Source organism: Cryptotermes secundus, unplaced genomic scaffold (assembly GCF_002891405.2).
Source record: "Cryptotermes secundus unplaced genomic scaffold, Csec_1.0 scaffold136, whole genome shotgun sequence".
Lineage (NCBI taxonomy): Eukaryota > Metazoa > Arthropoda > Insecta > Blattodea > Kalotermitidae > Cryptotermes > Cryptotermes secundus.
In genome coordinates, this window is record NW_019718618.1 from 206,046 (window position 1) to 221,872 (window position 15,827).

The 15,827-nt window shown below is 36.9% G+C and overlaps 1 protein-coding gene across 2 annotated transcripts in view; it reads right to left on the reverse strand.

The window, feature by feature from the left end:
* Nucleotides 1-6,871: 6,871 nt before the first annotated feature.
* Nucleotides 6,872-15,827, reverse strand: part of LOC111861709 (teneurin-a) — a 461,404-nt gene continuing 452,448 nt past the window's right edge. For both annotated transcript variants that reach the window (XM_033750434.1, XM_023846500.2), the window contains 7 exons: nt 15,547-15,698; nt 15,151-15,318; nt 14,899-15,040; nt 13,515-13,646; nt 12,386-12,643; nt 11,803-11,980; nt 6,872-9,881 (listed from right to left, as the gene is read on the reverse strand). In XM_033750434.1, the coding sequence (XP_033606325.1) occupies nt 8,605-9,881; nt 11,803-11,980; nt 12,386-12,643; nt 13,515-13,646; nt 14,899-15,040; nt 15,151-15,318; nt 15,547-15,698 (2,307 nt within the window). In that variant the 3' untranslated portion in view covers nt 6,872-8,604. The remainder of the gene's footprint in view (nt 9,882-11,802; nt 11,981-12,385; nt 12,644-13,514; nt 13,647-14,898; nt 15,041-15,150; nt 15,319-15,546; nt 15,699-15,827) is intronic.

Below are 15,827 nucleotides of genomic sequence, written 5' to 3' on the forward strand. Positions count from 1 at the left end.
ATACATAATTTCATCCAGTTCTAGAAACCTTTGTTTTGTTTATAGCATCTGCCTAGCATTAACATATCTGTATTGTGTGTGTGTTTGTGTGTGGCTATGCCTTGGCATAGATAAACATAACTAATCTAAGGCTAACTCTCTCTAATGGGCTCAACTAAGTAGGGGAAATCCTCCCTTACACATGATAATGGAAACAGATTCAGATCTAAAATCGTTGTGTTTGAAAAAACTAAAGATGAACAATATCCAAAATAACAGTCCCATTTAATATAATACAGAGTGCAGTTGCATTTTATGTGAGGATGCCTTCCTGAAGACCTCGCATAATTCAAGTCACGTTTTCTCAGAGTTTTGAAATACATGTGATTCCTGCCATTTTTTTTTCAGATTCACATTATTTCGAACACTGCTCATGAAGTGATACATTATTAATATTCTATATAATAAAAAAAAACTCCACGGTCTGTAGTCCGGAAGCAATCTATAGCGACCGAGTGACCGCTGCTTACTGGCAAAGTTAGTGCCAACTTTTCTTCTATATATCACACTATTTCAAATTCCATCAAATGCAACTGTATTGTACCATTATCAAAACCTTTTAGACTTTGCTTTGTTAAAAGAGTTCACTGCAGTCACTTCAATTTCATTTAATGCAGGATTCATTTCTGTCTATGATTATAAAATATTATTAAACTTATATCATTAATTGTATACTTAATTGTATAATTACTTGTATACTTAGTAAAAGAAAAGATATCCCTCTGCTTAATTATGCATTTAATATGTTTAATGATGAAATATATGTGGAAATGGATTTATAGAACTACACAGTCTTAACTTATATATTATTTCCTTACTATGGTGGCACTCATTTCATCTAGCATTCAATTTCTGCATTGCTACTTTATCACATATTTCATCTTCAGTAAGAAAGCTGTCTAAGAGATCTTAATTTTTTGAATGGATCATTTTTGGTAGGTATTAAATGTCTTCTGTTACCAACATGTGAAAGCTATAACAACCAAAGAGAGATATAAAATGTGAAATATGTATGCTAAAAGGATAAAAATGAACTTATAGAAAATAGACGTCTATGTAAACTAAACCTATTACAGTCTATCTAATTAGAGTTTGACCTGAAAATTGGTTTTTCACATCAAAATATGTTGCTCAAAAATAAAAGACTGTAAATATACGTTATATTGACTACATGGATATCTAAATGCACAACATTATGCAGCATATAAGATTCACAGTCATCAGCTACTTGCTAACCTACAGCTGCAAAGAAATCCATATCAAACGGTATCAGTCAAGAGTTAAAATTAGGATTTCCTCCATTGGGTCTCTGTGATCAGTTGCCTGTAACCTGACTAGTTAGTTTCTCAACCTACACACTTCAACCCTGAAAATGGAGGCTGCATGCCTCTCTGAAATTTCGACATCTGCCTACTACAACTGAGAAGACTGTAATCCAAAAAAATCACTGCCCTCTAAACCTCAAACTTTACATATGGTAAACTAATTTCAATGTTTGGATTATCAGAACTACATATTAGTTAGTTTCTGTAACTGAAAATGGAACACTGAATTTGACTGACAATTACTACAATAACTTAACATAAGTTTAATTATATTTTTAGACTCATATCACATGTCAAATGATAATTTATCAAGCTTAGGGGAGATGAGCATTGCTTATTAACAAAATTATTCTGTTCAAGGGTAAGAACTACTATAATGCTATATTTGTAGCCCAAAAACTTAATGGCTAATATCCTGAGTTAATGAGTAGAGAATGTAGGACATATGACCCATCCCAATTGAAGAATACTGTACCATTTGTGTCTGGAACAAAAGGATCTGTAAACATCCTTTCTTCTTAAAAGAAGTAACATGTTGTTTTTCTTTCCTTCACGGTAACTTTTCATTAGCTTTGACTGTTTATAAATTAAGCACAGATTATCTGGATAAAGGTAAATCAGCGAGTATTCATCATGCAGCATTTATTTTCCACAGAGAATGTATATTGCTCACTGCCTGTAACATTCTTACTCGTAGATACATAAAAACAAAATTCTATCAATGTCAGGGGACAAGAATAAGAAAACTACAGTACAAGAAGGATCCACTGTAGAACATTCACGTTTAAGGCAGGTATATCAAGGTGTTGATGCGACTGAAGCAACAAATATAAGCAAACAAATACTCATTCTCAAAATGACAAATAAAAAAAATATTTAAATCTTTTTACAGTGAAAACAATTATTAAACACAGTACATACACTTACACATCTGTCATACATTCACACACACACACATATGTGCACCATATGAGCCCTACATTCCATAATGTTGTGGAGTTAGTGCTAGTCACATTCTCTACCCTGTTTGCATTATACTGTCCCTCACAATTTATGTTTCCTGCATTAACAGTCATATGTAAACAAAGATAAAGGTACAATGCCAAAAAAATATGTTCTGATGACGTTATGTCACAGTGGCGAGCCTGGAGAATTACATTTTTGTTCCATGTGAAATCCAAGATTCTCATGGCAGTGAGTATTAAGGTTATGGCCTACTGGTATGTGACACTATGTAGATTGGTAAATGGGTACCAACATTCCAGAGGATCCTGCTGCTTTAATCTCCAGTGTAGACAAAGGAGACAGCAGGTCCCTCTCAAAAACAGTGGTACCCATTTACAAAATTACACAGAATCAAAGTCTTCAAGTCTATTCCAGCTTCCCATATATATATAGATACTGTTGTAGTAGCTACCACACGAGTATCTTCATACCTTTGCAATTTACTGATTTACTTCTAAAAGAAATCACACAGCAAGATGGATAAAGAGGCGATGCACGAGTTGTAATTAAGAGGTGCTTGGTTTGAATCTCAGCCAGGTTGCTGATAATCCTGATTGATATTTATTATATTTTCCCAGTCCCTTAAAGCAAATTCTGGGATAGTACCTCAAATTATGCCATGGCCACTTCCTTCCACGTCTCTTCTTATTCATTATTCACTAATCATCCTATCATTTGATGCTACATGTTCTTGAGATACTGACAGTGACATTAGATAAACCATAATCAAATATATGAATAATATTTAAATGCTTGTAATTTATGTTCTTCATAAAAACTTAAGTAAAATGTTCCAAAGTTTGGCTTCTTGTGCAGAAAGGAGACCCCTTTCCAAACCACTATGTCATGAAGGTGTATGGAGAATGGAGGTATACATTTTTAATCCTGACACTAAATGGATATGAGTGGTTAGTTTCATGCCCCATGTACTTGAACTCCACGATCCACATAGTCATTGGACAGGATGCTGGATGGTCCCAGAGCCAGTCTGTACATTGTGGCAAAGAGAAAAAGCTCTTGTGCCTTTTGGGAAACAAACTATGATTCCTTGGTTGTTCAGCCCATACCCCAACTACTATCCTGACTAAGTTATCCCAGGTCTCACAGATATGTAACATGTAATGAATATTGTTAACATACTAATTAACCTCAATTACAAATTATTAGGAAAGTAGTGTCTACAAATGTATGGATTATCATAGTTTCATGGTCAACGTGTTTAAAATGAACCCATGTGACATCTGTCCATCTGTCTCCTCAACTCATCCATGATTCTAGTTAGTGGATTCTGATATTTGGGTCTCTGCAAAAATTTATTGGGTAGGTCCAGGGTGCCATCAGGACTTTGTTCAGGGTGGAGGGTCTATTTGCTTGCAGACTTCCATTAAAGCAGTTTAATACTTTTACAGACCTCCCCAGAGTTGTGAGTCTCTAAACTGCAGCATATTTGTGTAAAGTACAATGAAATGAGCTAGCTCAGTATAGTCAATATGACTAAAGATTGCCTCCATGATTTATTATTTTACTTATTTCCCTCAGTTCCTCCAAGAAAATTCTAGAATATTTATATATTGTATACTGGTTGTGCATTTCAACATTTTAACCCTTTAAAGCCAGTTCCTTTTTTTTTTATTGCTAGTGGGGTGGGACTAAGTCCCTTGTACTGCGGCCACTTCTGGCCTATTGTACCAGCCCCAGATGATAGGTGAGGGTGATTGTGGAGCAACTGGTGGAGTGAAGATTGGCAGAGGAAACTGAAGTACTCGGAGAAAACCTGCCCCAGCGCCACTTTGTCCACCACAAATCCCACTTGACCAGACCCGGGATCGAACCTGGGCCACTGCGGTGGGAAGCCAGCGACTAACCGCTTGAGCTATGGCACAGCCAAAGCCAGTTCTTATTATATATACCACCTGCTTTAACACTAAAAAAGCTCTGCATTCTGCCCATAGGATTGCATTTAGGTATTTTGGTGTTTCTCATAATAAACAGTGACTATTTCCCTGACAGCATTAACTGGTTGGTATTTGTAATGGAGATAATGTTTCCTGCAAGGGGCGAACTCAGTTTCTATATTATTTAAAAGAACTTCAGTTATTAAAGGGTTAATGGTACATGTTCACAGTCCAACTTGTCAAGCATTGCATTCTTTCAATACTAATATAATTGTTCCGAAGTTAATATCCAGCTGCCAGCCCTGTAGTAGAAGGAGATACAAAATCCCAAATTCCTGGATGATAAAGGCTAAAATATATCACAATTATACCTTCCTCATTCTTATACAATGCTAACTGACTAACTAATTCCATGGTACCAAATCCTTCTTGAGAAACCAAAAGTTGCTTGGCTACCCAAAAATTTCTCAATATTTCATGGAATTGAAACTTCATTACCATGTTCATGACAGCCCATCACTGGTCTCTATCCTGAGCCCGATGAATCCAGTTCATACCACCCCATCTTATTTCTCTAAGATCCATTTTAATATTATCTTCCCATATACATCTCTGTCTTCCTAGTAGTCACTTCCTTTCAGGCTTTCACATCAAAACCCTGTATGCATTCCTGTTCTCTCATGCATGCTATGTGCCCCACCCATCTCAGTCTTCTTGACATGATTATTCTGATTATATCTGGTGAAGGGTACAAGTTATGGAGCTCCTCACTGTGCAGTTTTCTCCAGCCTCATTATCATTTCATTAGTCTTGGGTCCAAATATTCTCCTCAGCACTTTGTTCACAAACACCCTCACTCTATGTGCTTCCCTTAATGTGTGAGCAAAATTTCACATCCATAAAAATCTAAAAGCAAAATTATAGTGCTGAATACTTTAATCTTTATATTTTTAAGCAACCAAGAATAAAAATATTCTGAAGTGAATGGTAGCAAGCACTATCCTTTTAACCAATACACAGTTCTTAATTAACTTAACATTCTGTGTGATCCTAAATCATGAGATGTAAAACTGAAAGGAACCAATAAATGATGAACAGAGGATATTCACAGCATGATTGTTGCTGGCAAGAGTGCCCTTAGTTGAAATGTTCGATGAGCTGCACTTTTTAAGTATTGTAAGCTGACTCAACTGTTTTCATTCTGTATTCTCTAACTGTCTTCAAGGTATTACATGAACAAGACTGGACTACAAATGATGAACTTATGAAAGAATTACAAATTCCATATATAACAGAATTTATGGAAAAATACTGAATGAGCAGGATTTCAGGTTCTCACTGTGGTGAATATGAACACTGTCATCTGGGATGTGACACTCTGTTGGCCAGCAGAAGTTTACAGATCCTTTATAGCAATATACTGTTTCTGTTTTCACAGCTCAAGAATAAGCCAAGCAAGCAACCAGGAAGAAGAAGTCAGGACACAGTTTTGTTTCCTTGACTTACTCTTTACCTTGAACATGGAAGCAGTACATTCCTCCCAGATGTCAAACTGCTACAGTTATACATGTCAACACGTCATAGATGACACTAGCTTCATATAAAATAAATTGGGAAGAAAATGTTGACAGGATGACTTCTGACTGGATTCCAATAAAACATCTTATAATGTTGACTAAAGAAAAATAGCTTTGGGAAGATTTCTCAAACAAAGTAAGGTTTCAGTTTTGTAGTAGCATGTCTCAATAGGTTTCAGTACTGGAAAAGATGATGATAATGGTTCTTCTAGCAGTTGATCCAGTTACGTTAAAATATAAATACACAAAGTAAGATGTTTCGCCCATTTTCAAATAACTAAATGTATACACCAACATCATTCATCTACTGTGGGAAGCTGGAATTTTAAATAAAATGTTATGGTTAATGCTGTTATGAAACATCAATCATCCCATTCTTCCAAGTGCAGTGACTGCAAATTGTGACCCCATTTTGCTCAATGTTAGGCATGGGCGACAACACCAGTATTTCCAAGAGGATAGCCAGATACCTTATGTACAAATGTAAGTTTAAACCATTTTAGACTATTTTTACTGATTACTGTAGAGTATTCAGACTAGAACAATTTTTCTTTAAAAAATTTTAGTTCTTATTATTATTTGGTAAATTTCCTTAATTTTTTCAATTCTGTTTTTCTAAAAGTTTTGGGGTGGGGCAGCAGATGCCTGGATTTGACCCATGCTGTTATGTTTATAGCAACTATTTTATTTATCAAAAGAATTTAGGTAATTGTGTATTTATCGTTCCAAGGATTAAGTATGTTTCAAATTGCAATATTAAATATGTTTCTTCACAGAAGCCCAAAACTTTCCAACTGTGCTTGACACTTACAGTCATCATATTTTGGAGACAGTTTTATGCTAACCCACACCACATGCATGACAACAGAGAAACAGTGTAGAGTCCTAGACTTGAGCATGTTTCTATCATAATTATTTTGGAGGAAAATCATATATCTAATTGAATAAATTTCGCTGTCTTTCCAAAGGCCATTGATTAATTGTATAATTCAGTAATCCACAGAAGCCAAATATTTCAGTACCCCTCAAGCTCTCAGTAATATACTTTATTATACATAAATACAAATATCTTTATCAAGCAGCCATCTCTTTAACAGAAAACAGGCAATGCAAACGATTAAAGGTGAATACTGTACGAATATGACATTTATCCGTACTGTCAGCAAAGAGAAGCCCTTTAAATTTTATAACTGAAGCTTATAAAATGATGCAATTCCCCAATAACAACCGTTTTGGGCAAGGGGATAACCCACAACTATTTTAAACATTCGTACATGTGCGTACAAATTGGACTTACTCAGTGACCTGTTCTCTTTGCATAATTGGCATTATTTAAAAATAGCTCAAGGTTTTACAATTTCATTCTGAAGAAAACATATCAGAACATGTACACAACTTAGGCAATGTTTTGTTAACCAACAATTATATGCTTTCATTGAGTGTTAATCAGACAACGACTTTATCTTTTTTTAAGTTTTGTTTTACCTCATAAGTGAACACAACATTAAAAATGAAACCATGCTTCATTAGATGACAGTCCCATAAATACATCTGTTAACACTGCTCAATGTCTGGTATAATAAAAATATATAAATATAATTATTGACACACAATATTTATGTATAATCCAGCCACAAAATTCCATTCTCTTTGGACATTTCCCTCTGGGTAATGTGAAACACTCAAAGGAAACACAAAAATAACGCACCTTATATTCTTTCCGTTGTTGCAACATTGCATAGACCAGTGTGGCCACTTCTTTTCATTAAAGCCGAGCAGTTGGCAATGTTAAATATTCATATAAATATATTTACAACACTCTTCCTCTTGAATGCAAAATCTTTCTGTTTTCCCTTGTGTGTGCATCAGATTTGGCACACAAACTTGAAAATAAATTTGTGGTAGATTTTTAACTTTCCTCTTTGGCATCTTTGAATATTACCCCTTCCAAAAACATTGACTAGGAATATCTTTCGTCATACTTGTGCTTTTCTGTTTCACAAAATCCAATTGTGATACCAGTAGTGCTAACTTCCAAGAGAAGAACATATCTCAGAAATCAATTTATATTAAGTATATCAGGTTCCACATATTAATTATCATAATCAATTATGGATAAGCTCCACATAAAATGTTTTTGAAAGAGGTAATTCTAATAGTCTTATGACAAAGGTAACTTTTTACCAGACTAGCTACTTGTGCCTTGCTGTAATTCCTTCAGCCTACCAGCATCTGATCATCATACAATGGTTGAATTCTGGTAAGTAATACAAGCCTTACACATAATGTATAATGTCCCTTCTATCACCAGTGAGAACAGTATCTCACTGCTTACAAAACCCCACAGATGTCAGATGTCAGATACAAGATGTTACATGTTGCAATACTCAATTCATTGACAAACAGTGCAATTCTTGGCACACTTTTACTTCTCTACTCATTTTTAGAGAAAAAAAACTCTTGACAGTTTCTTGATTTTAAAATTAATTTTTGGTTCATTTTGAATTATTCGTCTCAATTGGTTTTCAGATATTTAACATTTCCTATGATACTCAGTCTTCGTCAAATAGTTCAAATGGTTTACCATGAAATTCACAAATTTAGTTTGCATACTTTGGATGTCTATTCCTCTCACTTCTATGGAAAGTCCCATCCAATGATGTGCATATTACAACAACTGGAACATTTTTTCCCAGTTTCCAGAGTTCACAACAGAAAGAAGTCTTTGGTGAAAACATTCTGTGCTAGTGCTGGTGTATTATTTTAGCATGATGGACGAATGTGTGTCCACAGTAGCCACCAGTGTTTCTTGTTTTGACATGTTTGTCTTGTTGTATGAACAATAATGGGAGAATCCAGTGATGTCAGATTCTTGTTTCCACTATCAGAATCCAGAGAAGCAGCTGATGTGTCTCTCATCGTATGTTGGAAGAGCTGAGAAAATTGACGAGTTTCATTTAAATAGGAAGTGAATTCCATTTTGTTTTCCTGTTCCTCTATTCTGGCATCCCTCTTTCTCCTCCTGCGTCTACCAGCTGAATCTTGTGTCGTAGCAGAAATTGTTGCCTTCTTCACAAAACGGATATTGAATGGGTCTTCAGCTAGCTCCGGGTATTTTCTAACGTCATGCACGTATTCTCCGTCGTAGGATGAGGCATAACCGACCTTCAGAATCTCGTCCACTTCTGTCGCAGACCAATCAATAGAGCCAGCAAATCCATTCCTTAAAGCTTCCTTCTCTCTGTGCCAAGCTTTTCGAACGGCAATTATCTTGGCATGATGTAATAACCTTTGCTTTTCTCGTTCAGGCGTGGTCCCATATCGCAGATTTACCACAGCTCCAGCTCCATGTAGTTTCAAGTCTGCCACTTTGCCTCCTGCTGTTCCAGCTGGAGTTTCTCCAGAAGCTGCTTCTTTCTCATGAAACGTTGTATTAACTTGACCTCCTAAACGTTTCAATTGTCCGCGGTCTTCAGAGGCTCGCCACGAATCCTCTTTGACAAAGAAGAACACATCTTGCTGTGCATTGTGAAAGAAAGTGAATGGCAAGAGATAAGACTGATTGAAAACAGAGGTGAAGACATCACGATAGATAGCGTTGGCAGCAGGAACACTGCTGATGACTGCCTTCCCATCAGGAGTTCGTGACACAAGTATTCCTCTGCCAAATGGTGGGTCACAGGCAGCTCCCAAACGCCTGAACTGAAATACAGATGAAGGATTTGTTGTCGGGAAGTCTTCAGGGGGCCAAGTGTCTTTCTTGACAGCTGAGCGTGGTGGTGATGAGAGAGTGGACGCATCTCCAGGACGGCGTTCAGCAAGATGAGCCAAAAAGCCAGATGCAACACCAAATGCTGAAGAGGATTCTTGACGGAGTTGTATAGATGAGCGCAGTGACACAACATATGGCATTTCTTCCTTTGAACCCCAAAGTCCAGGCGGAGAGAGAGGCAAGCCTCCCCCTGGAAGCCTATCTGGGTAGAGCTGGGGAGCCAGATTTTGCAAGTTGTACCCCAACAGACTGAGCCAACTCTGGTGATCTGGTGATAAAAAAAATACAAAGATTAGATCAAAAAATTTGTGACATTAGTATATTAATAAAATTATAATTTTTCTGGATATTATTCAAAACAACGTTACTGAGACTGGATGTTGTCTTCATCTCCAGATAAAAAGCCTACTTTGCTGGACCCAACTGACAAAGCTAGTCCCTGTCTCTGGACCTTATTGTATGATTTACCTGAGGACAGAGACAGAATCTGAAGTGTGAAACACTGTTTCAAATAAAATTGTACTTTGGATAATGTTCTGAAATCTGATCATTGTTCTAAGACAAGGGCTAGTCTGGTAATTAGCAGATTATACGAGGAGAATAACAACAGCAGTTGTTATTTGTTGACCAACAGTATCAATAACGATTATGAACACTTTCCAAGGGTGATTTCATAGGGCCATCTACTTCAATTACGGGAAGGATGTAGAAGGGTTAACATTCTAATAATACAATAAAAGAAAGCATCACAAAAACACCCATCTATTCAAAGTTATTCAACTCAACATAATTATTCTCATAAGCTCTATGTGGATCATCAGTACTATGATGCTTAATAATGTCACTTAAAAATATATCTTCTGGGATGTGACATTTTATAGCCTGATGAATTCACTGGCATTTCAAGGGAACATCACGAAATCTGACTGGACTATATGGCATCACATCCCATAAGATAATGCTCTTCACAGCCACTGTGGTGAGAACATCAAATCTAACACATAAAATTATGAAACTTACATAAAAATGTCTTCTTCTTTTCCTCTGTTTACATCCGGAGTCAAGCTTAACACATCTGCACATAAATCATGCTCTAATAAAATTGCTGCAAGCATGCTACACAAATTTATTGCCCCAATTTTCTTCAACAGCCTCATCTCAAAATGTCCACTGCAAGTGCTGATGCTAAAAACCAAGCAGATATATAAATAAAAACACAGAATTCTACCCCTACACACATGCATTTGCTAACTCCAAGGTGCATTCAGACTATGCTGTAGAAGTAAACCATGCTACCTCACATTCAACATGACTAATTGGGTATTACATTATGTGCTGTTACTTCCAGTAGTACCACTCATATTAAGACAAATTTACCAATTCTTTTTTCTCAGAATGGACTGCAATATAATTATATATCTCCAGTAAGAAACAGAAGAAATTATTCATGGATTTACATTTAGCATTACCAGTTAGCTGGGCTTGTTCATTGATACTCTAAAAATCAGCTGAATTTTTCTACAAGCTAGATAACTGGGAAATCTCAGTTTGTTCTGGGCAGGAGGAGATATTCTCTTGTTTCTACCATATCCAAACTAGCTTTGGGACCCATCAAGATTCCTATTCAGTGGTTGCCATGGTTCTTTTCCTGGGGGTAAGGTGACAGAGATATGAAGGTGATCCACATCTCCATTGAGTACCGTGGTTAAAAGTGCAAGGAGTTATACCTCCACTACCCTCATAGGCCTTTATAGCGTTGTACTTAATTAACTACTGGGGCAACTTCATCTTTACTGAAATATGTATCATTCTCTGAAACAACACATGCCAAACATGATGTACATGCATGGTGAAAATAACAAAACATGCTATCACTCCTTTACTAATTATTAATAATAATGCATTGCAAATTTAAGAAATGTAAAAAAGAAATATAAAACTGAAGCAAAATAGTATGAAATTTAGACTCCTTTGTGCACTGATCAGTGATGCCATCCACATCTTATTGTTTCAAAAAAAAGAATGACTTGAAAAACAGTGATTTTTGTTTGCAATAGTACACTGATCCAATTCCCCTCCAGCCCACCAAAGATGTGCAGGCAAGTACTTCATATTTCTCTCACAGCTACTTACTGTAATGGTTCATAACATGGAAGCTCTTAACATTACATTTTTACCTGTCTACATACCTGTAAGATGTCGGGGTCTATGTCGTACATTTATAGGATCATTCCCATTGAAGCGATACAGATGAAGATGTGACGGATTGGCGACTCTGTCTAGAATACCTTCCCACATCGGAGACATCCATTGGCCAATCAGTGGATCATAAACTTTCCCACTAGGCATGTGTACCAATGAAGTTACCTGTATAACAAAATTTACAGTAATATTATTCTGTCATACCAATGACAAAACACCTTCAGTCCCTCCAGGAAAATATCAGGATGTCACTTTGATTAAGGCATGACCATTTCCTTCCAGATCCTTCTCAATTTATAAATAATCTTACAATTGTGTGCTGGATTTGCAATTCTCACAGCAGTAACTATGAAGACTATGCTCTTTCTAAGGGACCCAACAGAATAGGTGTTTTTCCCTCATGTGAGGATGGAAACAGATCCAGTTTCCGAAACGTCGTGTTTTTCTTAGTTATCTTAAAACAAGGATGATGGATAAAGTCTGGAAACCCAATATCTCTGTGTGTTATACACCATCGCCAGAATCCTATAGTAACTAAGTGTCATCTTATTTCCATTCAGGATTACAAACCTGATCTAGGAGTCCTCCACAGAAGTCAACAGGCAAGTAGAGATATGGATTGGAATCATACACAATGTGTCCATAAGGGGACCTCATGATTTCACGAATTCCTTCTCCATACTGATTGAACACCATGACTGGGGTACCACATTGATCCGTAGCTACATAGTACTTGTGGCGATAAACTTGAGCAAAAATGAGGTGACCGCGGTCATCATACACCAGTGACATCAGCTTCCCATCACGTGGACTGTATATCTGACTCACCTACACAAAGGCAAAATGATGTCAGTGTTTCATTTTAAAAAGCTGCCTTTAGAAACAATTTATAACAATGTTGTAAGTAAAATGGGGACTAACTCTGATAATTCAGGTTATCGTAAAATAAAATGGTTTCCACTGCATTGAATAAGAGGTCAGAAAGAGAAATAGTTTAAGTATTATAGTACTGGTGACTTATATATACGACAAAACCTGACTTGCTCTATATCTGGAGGCTGTATCACCAAATATGGATTTCTGGAACAAATATAGATATGAATACGAATGTGGATGTGAGCACAGCAGAGAGCGACCTGTCTCAAACATAAGAGTTCTTTCCTTAACCTTCCAAAGCCTGAAGATCATCTACAAAATATTTCAGAACTTAGGTACGCTGCACACCGGCACGCGTCAAGACACGATATCTGCGACATGCCGCAAATAAAGGAGCCCAGTTGAAACAAATGAGATTATGAAAACCGCAGCACACTGGTTTGAGTCATGATGCTGACAAATCACGAATGAATCAAGACTGCATCTTTTGTCTCATGCCTTGATGCTTGTCTTGACGCAGCTGGTGTGCAGCCGCCCATAGTTCTTAGCTCAAAGAAAGCATAATATTTCATCATCACAAAACCAGGCAGTTAATACTATTTAAGAGAGAATATTAAATACATAAATATGCTATGTGAGCCAAATGTGGAACTTTTTTTTTTAATATTAAGGCATGGGATTAATATTTAACAACCACTGTGCTTTAAAGGGTAAACATTCTGAAGTGTTAATTTCAATGGGCCTAACTGTTATAATTACTTTCTCCCTTACTCTCTTCTTCTCTACTACACTACTCATTGCCACTCTGTGTTTAAGTGCATACTTCATTAGGACGCTGGTGATTCGTATAGAAGAACTGTGTCACGTTTCCATAGTTGTCTTTTCGAGTTGCAAGGCGGTCTAGGTGATCATAATAGTAGCGCACGTCAAACCTTCCACGTTTGGTAGCACGCACCTATGAAAAAACATAAATCAGTTGAATGAATCACAACTTCAGCACTGTGAAGTCTACCATCACATTGCTATCTCTGTCTTAAGTCGCTCCTGTATGCCAATTGTAGCATGACTGAACTTCAGTTCTTTAATATTTTAGAATCACTGTTAAAACAGACATCCTTTGGCATAAGGGCATGTTTTATCTAGATTAAGGATGAGAAAACTACAACCTACAAGCCAGATGTGACCCATGAGAGCTTCATATCTGGCTCACAAAACTACTGTGAAAATTCACGTATAATGTTATTTAAGCTTAGTTTAGTTATTCAAAAAACGAAAGGAAGCTCATGAGATCACTTTACTGTCTCTGTGTATCCCTTTCCAAACTTGTGAGCAGAGAATTTTCATCCATATACAAATTGGGGTGGGACTGCAGAGAAAACCCTGGTTCCATCAGCTATTCTTCTGTATTAGCTTACTTTCCTTGTGTGTCTGTGTTCAAGCTGGTTTCCCAATTGGCTTGCTCTTTGACCCTAAGGATGAAGGCAGCGTGTTCTTCTGAAATGTCAGCCAACTTTCACCAAACTACATGGCACTATATCCAACAAGTCACAACTCTTAAAACACCATTAATTTCACCCACTTAAAAGTTCTAGTTTTGAGGGTTTGTTCATAACACTGGAGCTTGGATAGCGCAATTGGTATAGCGGCTGGCTACAGGCTGGATGATGGAGGGTTTGGAGTTTGAGTCCCGGTAGGGTCAAGAACTTTCTTCTCTCCACATTGTCCAGACAAGTACAGGGGCCCACCCAACCTACTATCCATTGGGTACAAGTGGTTTTTCCTCAGGGGTAAAGAAGCCAAGGAATGAAGCTGACCGCTCAGCTCCAACTAGTGCTGCAGTCAAGAAAACGTGAATCCCCCATATATCTTCATGACATACTGATTAATCAGTTAAGCACAGGGGCAACTTTCGGTCATAACAATTCACTGAAGACACTTATCTTCTGGTATGTAACATTTGGTTGATACCTATCTGCTAAATTACATGGTGTCACATTCCAGAAGGAAATCATCTTCATAGCAGACATCATGCGAATCTAATGTTTTGCATATTATTTCATTATTTGTTATCCTTCATTAAAACTTTGGGAATAGAAAAACATGTGGGATTCATGTAAGCTGAAAACTGCTTAAGTCAGACAGTATCTATGTTTACAATTCCATCAGTCTTTCATTACATCTTGTATACTATAACTGAATACATTTACCAGTAGGCCTTTCGCATTGTAGTGGAAACGTTCTTCTCTCGCATTCTGGACTACAAGGCCGCGATTGTCATAACGATACAATCCTTCTCCGAACTTTACAATACGATCCATTACATTGTACTCCATTGGTATTGTGTTACCCCTGAAAATGTATAAAAATCCTCATATATTTTGACTCTTTCTAACATTACACGTTTTTAGATATATAATTTTCCTGAATGGGGTTTTAATATAGTACAGAGTAATGTGCACCTGTAAGTGAGGGAGAGCATGTTCCCATTGTCATCATATCGGAACCCCCAGGGCTCCTGTGCTTCCACTCCCGACAGCTGTCCATCAGGATCCCAAGTGTAGTTCTTAACATTTGTATAAGTGTTGACACCAACATTCCGAGTGTACGTCCGTGTCTGACTGATACGACTGCAAAGGAACAACGTGATGTGACGCAAAGACACAGTCAATAATAGATAACTGGTCCACTGTGTTATCCACAAACTACCAGACACCTTATGCTTACAGAAATGTGAGTAAGAATGGCTTTAGGGATTATTTTGTATAATGTCAACAAAATTCAGTCATATACTTTACTCAGGACAACAGTAAATTATTCAGAAGATACAGAAATGTAGGACGTACAAAATGACAAACCTTCGGGAATCATAAGTGAACTCCATACGGAAAACTTCCATTCGGTGAATTGTGACAGCGACCTGTGTTTCTTGATACTGATCATTGTTCCACCTTGAGAAAATGGCTGTACCATCAAACACAGTGGTTTCATTGGGCCGAGGCTGTGATACCTGCACCAGTAGTAGTAATATCAAGACAGGGTATCTACAGCAACTGCTATTTCTTATGTTACTTTAATGAGTACTGTTGACATAAAGATAAAACACAAAAGAAATTTACAGACAATAATTCATTCAGAT